Below are 10,664 nucleotides of genomic sequence, written 5' to 3' on the forward strand. Positions count from 1 at the left end.
CCAAAACCCCAGTGAATGTGGAGGAACCACCGTAAACATAGATGCAAACAGGATGATTGTTCTATGCTTGGTGCTGATAAGAAGCACACACACACTCTTTCTCTCGGAGCAGGAATCTTCAGGAAAGGGGAGGAATTACACCTTTCACAAGCCAGTGAATATCATCTCATGTTGATCAATATTTCAGGAATGTGAACCCTGCCAGGATATACAATCTCCCACTGGGAAGGGATTTCCTTTGACCTGGCCCAAAACCCCAGTGAATGTGGAGGAACCACCGTAAACATAGATGCAAACAGGATGATTGTTCTATGCTTGGTGCTGATAAGAAGCACACACACACTCTTTCTCTCGGAGCAGGAATCTTCAGGAAAGGGGAGGAATTACACCTTTCACAAGCCAGTGAATATCATCTCATGTTGATCAATATTTCAGGAATGTGAACCCTGCCAGGATATACAATCTCCCACTGGGAAGGGATTTCCTTTGACCTGGCTTTGAGAAGAGGAAATGTCGGCCCCTTGCTCAGGAGTATGAAGGCTGGAACTATGAGGACAATGTAACATAGACCTGGGGGTTACCTGTGCTTGAGAATGTGTCAGAGATTTGGCTGAAGTGACATCGGAACACTTTCTTTGCTTATATCTTCTCTTATTGCAGCCCTTTTGATCTTTCCATTCCCTTCTTTCCACCTAAAACAAACAACTTAACTGACCTGGCAGGTGACGATCTTTGAAAGGGGGCCGTCCTGCTGCATCCCACACACTCCGCATCCGATTGAAATAAGGAGGTATAACAGACGGCCTCTCTTTTCCTTCTGCCGCAGGTCGCCCAGCCGCAAAAAAGTCTGTCTTCAGCTGTTTCCACTTTGACCTCAACTGGTCTATGTTCCGGGTGTATCCTTGGGCCTGGAGCTGGTCCTTGATTTTTTCCCAGTGTTGCTGCCCTCTCTGGGAACTGCTACTCATGAGGAGGGCTAGAGCAGGGCTGGACCTTATTCCATTAAGTAAGGCCACAACTTCTTTGCCTTCCCACCGCTGGCCACGCATGCGAGGAACCATTTTGTGGAACATGGCAGCCTGGCCAGGACAATTCTCACTGAGGTCAGGGGGGCAAACACGCTGGTCTCCACAGAGGTATAACCATTTATACGCCTTATCACCAGCATGGCTTCTTTGATGAATGGCGAGTTTCGAGCTACAAAGGAAGTATTTCCCACAGATCTGGCATCGGACTGGTTTTCCTCCCGCACGAGTTCTCATAGGGAGACTGGAGCTTCTACCATATGAACCATAGGCATTTCGTCTTCTTCCAAACTCAATTTCTACAGGGACTGCGGCTGCAGTTTCACTGGTGATCCGACAAACTCCCCCACAAGGAATCGAGCTCATCAGTTCCTCTGCTGGATCCGTTTCCTGAGCATGCTCTGGTCTTTCGTGACTCACTGAGGTATTTTCCTGCATACAACATTGGGAAAGGTTATCCTCGATCTTCCAGACTGGCGCTGTATGTGGACATCCTGTTTCAGAATCTTCTGGCACACATTCTTCTCCATTGTTTATGGCGTCCCATCTTCCTGGAGAAAGAAAGAAGAGAGTACCAAAATTCTGTCCCTGGACTAAAGAGAAAGGTGAACTTGGAATTAAGGAGGAGAAATGTGACAATTTGACAGAGAAGAACTAGACTTTTTCCTCAAGGCATACAGCCATGAAACCCACTGGGTGGCCTTGGGCAAGTCACATGCTCTCAGCCTCAAGGAAAGGCCATGGCAAACCTCCTCTGAAAAATTTTGCTAAGAAAACCCTACAATGGGGTCGCCATAATTCAGAAACGACTTGAAGGCACACAACAAACAAAAGCCCTAAAAGGAAAGAGGTCGCCCTTCAGGTTAACCAAGAAAGGAGGTTTTCAACATCCAAGCAAAGGATAATAAAGGCATCTTCTGCCCTTACCTTGCAGCCCGGGATCTCCATCATCTGCTTCCTTTTTAGGCTTAATGCAAAGCTGTCTCTGCTCCTTGACAGAAGGGGTCTCATCTCCTTCTGAGGAGCTCCCAGCCATCTCTGGAAAGGCCCCCTGAAAATGCAGAAAAGTCCCGTGTCAGGGTAAAACCAGCAGTGTAGATTCAATGAAGAAAATCTCTTTTTCAGAGTTTCCCAAAACCTCAGAGACATTCTCATCAGGCAAGTCTACATGGACCAGTTATACCAGTCTGCCACTTCCGCCCTCATGTCACCCTGTCCACATAATGCAGGGCCAAAGCCTTAATTCAATTCAATTCGGAGTGTGGTGGAATCTCCTTCATCAGAGGTTTTTAAACAGAGGCTGGATGGTCATCTGTTGGGGCTGCTTTGAATCTGTGTTTCTGCATGGCAGGAGGTTGGACTGGATGGCCCTTGAGGTCTCTTCCAACTCTATGTTTCTATGGCCTGTTACAGACAGCCAAAATAAAGCTGCTTCGAGTCACAGTGGAGGTATGGTGTTTCAAAGATGCATCTAAGATTCCAGAAAGGTCACACCAAAGGCCCACGCTGCCGCAGTCTGGCAGCGTGGGCTTGGTTGGTGCGGACTTCTGGACTCTTTATCATTGAAATACCATACCTCCACTGTGACTCGAAGCAGCTTTATTTTGGCTGTCTGTAACAGGACTATGATTCTATGATTGTAGACTGTTTTGATGTGGAAAGGTCATTTCTGCCTCAAATCTGGACCATCCCACCCTTAAATTAAATTTTTATAACCTTATCTTTTGCTCCAGATTATACAGGAAAATTTGGAGCACTCTGCAGCAATGCCGGGCAGCTATTCACATGTGTGTTCCTCTGTGCCACCTGGTGCCAGTGGTGTGAGTTCCTCCCTTGGAGGTCACAATCATACGATCGATGCTGGGCACCTCATTTTCAACCTCACAGAGAGTGATTTGCACCTGTGGCAGTGCTGCCGACTGGCACAGCAGGATACACATGTAAACAGCATCCCAGCGTCACTGCAGAGTGCTCCAGATACTGGAAAACCCAGAGCAAAAGGCAAATTTTTAAAAATTCAATTTAAGGAAGGGATGGCCCAGACTTGATGCAACCCAGAGTATTCTGGCCAATGCAGATCCTCCCATCCTCTCCCACTATCTCTTTCTGTGCATTTTGCTTCCAAAATGTTTTCATTTTTAAAATGAATGTTTGCTTTTATTAATCTTTCTCTGATTTGTTTTAATATGTTTGTGCATTTTTTCAGGGTCCTCAGAGAAATGTGTTTGTACATTTCTCCCCTCCTCCGGATACTGATGCTCCAAACAACTAGAAGGCAAGAAGTTCATCAGAAAAATGCGTGCATTTTTCCCTTCAAATATTGACACTCCAAGCATCTGAAGGGCCAAAGCTTATTATTTAGCTATTTGTTTCATTTCATTTTTATGCCACCTTTTCTCCAAAAAGGGACCTAAGGTGGACATAAAGGTTCCTCAGTGAAACATGTTTGTGCACATCCTTCCCAAATATTCACATCCAAACATCTGAAGGACCAAAGATTCCTCCCGTCTTCCTTAGGTCACCCTGGAAACAACATAGTGTACCCCCACATCACCTGGTCTTCCTGTCTTTGGCCCCCTTGTTGTTTTGATAGGAAATCCTCAGCCAAGGCCACCACCTGAGAGCAGGTCTCCGGCCCATGTTCTCGAACCCAGCTCTGGATTTGGGAGGGCAGGATGGTCAATAGCTGCTCCAAGATCAGCATCTCCAGAATCTGCTCTTTGGAGTGGCGTTCGAATTTCAACCACTGACAGCAAAGCTCCTGGAGTCGGACGTAAGCCATTCTGGGTCCCTCGGCTTCCTGGTAGCAGAACCGCCTGAAATGTTGGCGGATCTTTTCCCGGCTCAAGGCATCCCCTCGCAAGATGGCCACTTTCACTGCCCCATAATCCTCTCTGTGTCGGGCTGGCAGCATGAGAAAGGCCTGCTCAGCTTCTCCGCTGAGGGCTGGCATGAGGCGGGTCACCCACTCTTCCTTGGGCCACCGACAAGCCTTGGCCACTTGCTCAAAAGAAGCCAGGAAGCCCTTGGTGTCTTCCCAAGGAGAAGACTTCTCTGGAAATGTTGGGGTGCCCCAATCTGGGTCCGGGGTCTCCACCGTCTTCAAGAACTCCTGCCACTGAACTTCCCACACCTGAAGGGAACTCTCTTCAGGCTCCTGTTTGATCTGTTCTCCAGGCATCATTTTCAAGAATTCTCGGATATTCCCGGCCTGCAGGACGTAAGGGGATTTCCCTGTGCCCAGCGATGCCTCCTCCTCTGAAGAAGGAGGGCCAGTGGGGTTAGGGGTCCCCCTTTTCATCTTTTTGATATCTTCCCAAAAACGACGTAGAATAGATTGGAACAGAAGAGCAAAACTTTTGCCTGGAGAAGAGAGAGAAATGCATGAGAGAGAATGGATAGAAATCAAAGATTAGACTTCTAATACATTAGCCACTGAATACCAAAGTCAGGACTCTTCGTGCCATGGGATTTCCCGTTTCTACGTATGGGTAAAATTGTACAATTTTAATGGCTGTTTTAATGTGTTTTATATATGTTGTTAGCCGTCATGGATCCCACTTTGGGAGAAAGGCAGGATAAAAATAAAATAGTTTTTTGTGGGGTTTTCGGGCTCTGTGACCATGTTCTAGAAGAGTTTATTTCTGACGTTTCGCCAGCATCTCTGAAGATGCCAGGCACAGATGCTGATGAAACATCAGGAATAAACTCTTCTAGAACATGGCCACAGAGCCCGAAAAACCCACAAAAAACTATGGATGCCAAGCCTTCAACTTCACATTAAAAATACAAATTAATAATTAATAATGGTTCTGAAAGATGGACGGCAAAGAGCCAACGTGGTGTTGTGGTCTGAGCGCTGGACTACGACTCTGGAGACCAGGGTTTGATTCCCGGCTCGGCTATAGAAACCCACTTGGGGACCTAAGTCACACTAACTCAGCCTCAGGGGACAGCCATGGCAAACCTCTTCTGAACAAATCTTGCCAAGAAAACCCTGTGTTGGGGTTGCCTTAGGGTCAAAGCTGATCTCAACAATACAGAAAGCTCCATTGTAGTAAGCCTAGAACCAATCAATAATAGCAATAATATATATATATATATATATATATATATATATATATATATAATCAAAAGGTGCTTCTTGAGCATGGACAAAGTGTCTTTTCTGCCCCAACAAGTGGCATTTAGAGATGTTTCTCCCACTCCACAACTCTAAGGATTTTGGAAGGGGTGGCGAGGTCAAAACTACACCAGGGCTGAATCTGCACTGAAGACATAATATAGTTTGGCACTGCTTTAACTCCCAAGGCTCCATCCTCTGGAATGCTAGGATTTGCAAAATATAACAGCATCTAAAACCCACAAAACAGTGATGCCTTTCTTAGCCAACCAAAATGCACAAAATACATGTTGCAAGCTTTGTAGATGTGTAGTTTCCTGTAGGACCAAAGCTCTCTTGACAGAAAGTGGCACCAGATAGAGAGGTCCAATTGTCTGACAAAACTACAGTTTCCAGAATTCTCTAGCATTGAAGCGGTCTCACACTGGATTCTTTCTGCAATGTGCTTTTGGACCTCTCTCACCCAAACTACAGATGCCAGGATACTGTAGCAGCAGTGAGCCATGGCAGTGAAAGCAGTGTCAAAACTGCATTAATTCTGCAATGCGGATGCAGCCCTGCATTTTTTGCTTTTGTAGAAATGTCATTGCAAAGATCATGGCAAAGCTCCTGCAAGGAGGCCTTGAGAAGCTGGGGGCCCTGATCCCAGGAGGCAGCCTTGCCAATGGTCAAAGCAAGAAGGAAGAAACCTAGGCTTCCTCAGCACTGCAGTTTGGCACCGCTTTAACTGCCGGGGATCCATGCTACAGAATCCAGGGTCATGGAGTTATGTGAGATATCTTGCCTTGTCTGTCAGAAAGCTCTGGGGCCACTACAAACCCCAGGATTCCATGGAGCCATGGCAATTTAAAGCGGTGTCAAACCGCATTATTTTTGTGCATATGCAGCCCTGAGCAACCTTTTTGCAATCTTCTCCTCCTCTTGGTGCAAAGGCATTTTTCCACCTCCAGAGACACTTACCCACCTCTTCTTCTGCTCTCCTTCCTCCTTCCTTGAAGCAAAGAAATTCAAAACCTTGCAAACACCATCCCAGGGTAGGTTTGGGAAGGAGGACCTCCCTTCCTCATTGCCTCTCTAGGAAAGCAGCACCCTCTCTGGTTTTAACCCTTATATCCACAGCAGGAAATTAGGAAAAAAATAACTTCAGGATGTATCTGCACTGCAGAAACAATGCACTTTGACACCACTTTGCATCCCTACAGAATCCTGGGATTTGTAGTTTCCAGTGGCATCAGAGCTCTCTGACAGATGGTGCATCTCCATTGCAGGAATAATGCACAGTTTGACACCACTTTAACTGCCATGGTTGCATCCCTACAGAATCCTGGGATTTGTAGTTTCCTGTGGCAGGAGCACTTGCTGGTAGAAAAGGTTAAAAACCTTGCAAAGCTACACACTCCAGGATTCCTTAGGAATGGAGCTACAGCACTGAAAAGTGAGGTCAAACTGCATTATTTCTGCAGTGAGAAAGTCTGTGGGTGGGTATGAGAAGAGTGCATCTGCAGTGCAAGCTGCAAAGAAATGGGCTGCTCTCATTTGCTCTGGGGATGGAGCGCTTGCCTGTGTTGCCCCCTGCTGCCCAATTTGGGAATTGCCGGAGGACATAGAATCATAGAATCATAGAGTTGGAAGAGACCACTAGGGCCATCCAGTCCAACCCCCTGCCATGCAGGAAATCCAAATCAAAGCATCCCTGACAGATGGCCATCCAGCCTCTGTTTAAAGACCTCCAAGGAAGGAGACTCTATCATCCTCCGAGGAAGGAGTGCATTCCACTGTCGAACAGCCCTTACTGTCAGGAAGTTCCTCCTAATGTTCAGGTGGAATCTCTTTTCCTGTAGTTTGCATCCATTGTTCCGGGTCCTGTTCTCTGGAGCAGCAGAAAACAAGCTTGCTCCCTCTTCAATATGACATCCCTTCAAATATTTAAACAGGGCGATCATATCAGCTCTTAACCTTCTTTTCTCCAGGCTAAACATCCCCAGCTCCCTGAGTCGTTCCTCATAGGGCATGGTTTCCAGACCTTTCACCATTTTTGTCGCCCTCCTTTGGACACGCTCCAGTTTCTCAATGTCCTTTCTGAATTGTGGCGCCCAGAACTGGACACAATATTCTAGGTGGGGCCTGACCAGAGCAGAATACAGTGGCACTATTACTTCTCTTGATCTAGACACTATACAGTGGTACCCCGGGATACGAATTACCCAGCTTACGAATTTTTCGGGATACGAAAAAATCCCATAGGGATTTATTGTTTCGGCTTACGAAGGTTTTTTCGGGTTACGAAAAAACCTCGGCGCTATTTTCAATGAAGCCGCGGCAGAGCCGCGGCTTTTTTTCCATTAGCGCCTATGGCAATTCAGGTTACGAAGGTTTTTCGGGTTACGAAATTAGCCGCGGAACGAATTAATTTCGTAACCCGAGGGAGCACTGTACTTCTATTGATGCAGCCTAAAATAGCATTGGCCTTTTTAGCTGCCGCATCACACTGTTTACTCATGTTCAACTTGTGGTCTACTTGGACTCCTAGATCCCTTTCACACGTAGTTTCATTCAGCCAGGTGTCACCCATCCTATATCTGTGCATTTTATTTTTCCGCCCTAAGTGCAATACCTTACATTTCTCCGTGTTGAATTTCATTTTGTTAGCTTTGGCCCAGCTTTCTAGTCTATTCAGGTCATTTTGAATCTTGATCCTGTCCTCTGGGGTATTAGCTATTCCCCCTAATTTGGTGTCATCTGCAAATTTGATAAGTATGCTCCCAATTCTGTCATCCAGGTCATTGATAAAGATGTTGAATAGCACTGGGCCCAGGACAGAGCCCTGTGGGACTCCACTGGTCACTTCTCTCCAAGATGAAAAGGAGCCATTGTTGAGCACCCTTTGGGTTCGGCCGGTCAACCAATTACAGATCCATTTAACAGTTCCTTTGTCTAGCCCACATTTTACAAGCTTGTTTGCAAGAATGTCATGGGGAACTTTGTCAAAGGCCTTACTGAAATCAAGATATACTATATCCACAGCATGCAAGTGTCCCTTCACACATTCCCCACTTGGGCATATAGGTTGTTGTTGATGATGATGATGTTGTGTGCCTTGAAATGTTTTCTGACTTATGATGGCGACCCTATTATGGGTTTTTCTTGGCAAGATTTGTTCAGAAGGGGTTTGCCATTGCCTGCCTCTGAGGTTGCGCCAGTGTAACTCACCCAAGGTCACCCAGTGGGTTTCATGGCCAAGCTGGGAATCGAACCCTGGTCTCCAGAGCCACAAAAGCCAGCGTGGCACAGAGGTCTGAGTGTTGGCCATCTGTCTGGGGTGCTTTGATTGTGAGTTTCTGCATGGCAGGGAGTTGGACTGGATGGCTCTTGGGGGTCTTTTCCATCTCTAGGATTCTATGATTCTATGGCTTTTGAGACCAGGGTTCAATTCCTAGCTTGGCCATGAAACCCAGTGGGTGATCTTGAACAAGTCACACTGTCTCAGCCTCAGGGTGAGGTCATGGCAAACCTCCTCTGAATCTTGCCTAGAAAACTCTTGTTACGTGGTCACCATAAGTTGGAAATGACTTGAAGGCACAGGACAACAATAGCAACAAAACTCTCGAGTCCTAGTGCAACACTCGAACCACTGTGCCACGTTGCCTCTTAATAACCTATTTTATGTTGATGTGTTCCTTCTTTAATAGAAAAGTTGTTGTCTGTGGCAGAAATAATGTAGACAGAAGAAGAGGATCCTAGAATCCTAGGCCCCATTCCCACTTACATTTAAACCGGTTTGCTATTCGGCTTCACTCCGTGTCGGTGAATGGATCCCAAAAGGTCTGTCAGTCCCACGATGAAAGCAGATCTTTTCATTATCCCCTTGTTATCACTTCTTTTTTGGCACGATTGTTGTCTCCACTAGTTTGTGCCACTCCAAAATGCATGTCAATCATCTGTGCGTAATTGGTGACGTAAGTGGCAGCCCAGCTTGGGAATTATTTTTTAAAAAATTGATAGAAGATTCGATTCATTGGTTTTGCAGCTACTTGCCTCACTGAGCTGCCATTGGCCTGATCGCCCGGCTTGCCACCCGAGTAATTGCAAGTAGTTGCAAAATCAAAATCAATGAATCAGATCTTCTGTCAATTTGAAAAAAAATCATGCGCTCATACTTCAGACCAGAAGCACAAAGGTAACCCCGGGGCGGAGGGATGGTCAACACCCTTCTGCCATGAGTCTCTCCCCTCCAGAATGATGCGACTCAGATCTAGGGTTGCCATAAGTCAGGACCTCCAAACCAGGACAAATGTAGGACAAATGTAGGGCAACATTTTCAAATGTAGGACATATTTATAAAATGGAGGACATGCAAAAATTTGAGGTTTTTTTTAAAATGTTAATATAAATGCATGTTTTTTAGGCATGATCAAAATGGAGGACATTTTGGCATCATTCCTAGACAGATGGCAGAAATGGACTTGCCCTCGGGTTCAACTGTACTTCTCAGAAGTGTGTACTTGGTCAAGGGACTTTGGTTTTTCTTCACTGTGCATGAGTTTGTATAAATCACAGCAACTTACATTGGCCATGCCTCAGAGGCTTGTTGATATCACTATCACCACCACCATCATCATCACTATAATTGTCCAAAAAAAGCAGACTTGTTAGCATTCAAAGCACGGTAAGCACCATAAATACACAGAAAATGCACTTGCATATATTTAATAATAAAAAATAATGGAAAAAAAACAAGCAATAATAAAAATAATGAAATAAAATAAAAAACAAGCAATAATAAAATAATAAAATAAAATAAAAACAAGCAATAATAAAAATTAATAAAATAAAAACAAGCAATAATAAAAATAAATAAAAAAACCAAAAAATAAGTATTTTATATTTTTAAAAATTAATTTTAAAAAACCCAATGCAGACCTGAAATGGCCACTGACTCACCTTTCCACCGCCTCCTCCTCCTCCTCCTCCTTGGTGCAAAGGCTCTTTGGGAGTGGGGCATGTGCGCATGCTGCCGCTGGCCCATGCTGCGGCCCGGGTGCACACACAAAGAAAGAGGAGCCCGTCCCCTTTGGCCAGCTGACCAATGGCTGGATGGCCAAAGGGGACGAGCTCCTCTGTACTAGCCCTGTGCACGGGTGGGAAAGCCCCTCCGCGGGTGGGCGGCATGGTGGCGGCGGCACTGGCGAGGAGGAGGAGGGCAGCGCTGCCCAGGACAAAGGGGGAGGAGGTGGGTTGGCGGCCAGCCGCATTAGCGGCCGTGGCAATGGCCGCATGAGCGGGGCCGGCCCGGAGGCCGGGACAAAGGCCAGGATTGGGGGGGAACCGGCCGGGGCAGGCAGGGCCCCCCAAAAGCGGGATTGTCCCGGGGGGCGCCGGGATATGGCATCCCTAGGGTAGATGCACCCCAGGCTTGAGGGAGCAGACAAAGTCTGTGAAAGCTTGTGCTACAACTTCTTTTCCCACAGTTCATCTCAAAGGTCCTATAAGATCCCTTTGCACAGCCATAAAATGCA

The 10,664-nt window shown here is 46.3% G+C and overlaps 1 protein-coding gene across 1 annotated transcript in view; it reads right to left on the minus strand.

Moving 5' to 3' along the window:
- The window catches only part of LOC121921913 (zinc finger protein 232-like), a 9,200-nt gene extending 3,021 nt beyond the window's left edge, over window positions 1-6,179 (minus strand). The window contains exons 1-4 of the mRNA XM_042450640.1: window positions 6,109-6,179; window positions 3,580-4,388; window positions 1,953-2,076; window positions 716-1,576 (exon numbers count right to left, since the gene is read on the minus strand). Of these exons, the coding sequence (XP_042306574.1) occupies window positions 716-1,576; window positions 1,953-2,076; window positions 3,580-4,326 (1,732 nt within the window). The 5' untranslated portion in view covers window positions 4,327-4,388; window positions 6,109-6,179. The remainder of the gene's footprint in view (window positions 1-715; window positions 1,577-1,952; window positions 2,077-3,579; window positions 4,389-6,108) is intronic.
- Window positions 6,180-10,664: the final 4,485 nt, after the last annotated feature.

The sequence above is a fragment of the Sceloporus undulatus genome, chromosome 2, assembly GCF_019175285.1.
Source record: "Sceloporus undulatus isolate JIND9_A2432 ecotype Alabama chromosome 2, SceUnd_v1.1, whole genome shotgun sequence".
Lineage (NCBI taxonomy): Eukaryota > Metazoa > Chordata > Lepidosauria > Squamata > Phrynosomatidae > Sceloporus > Sceloporus undulatus.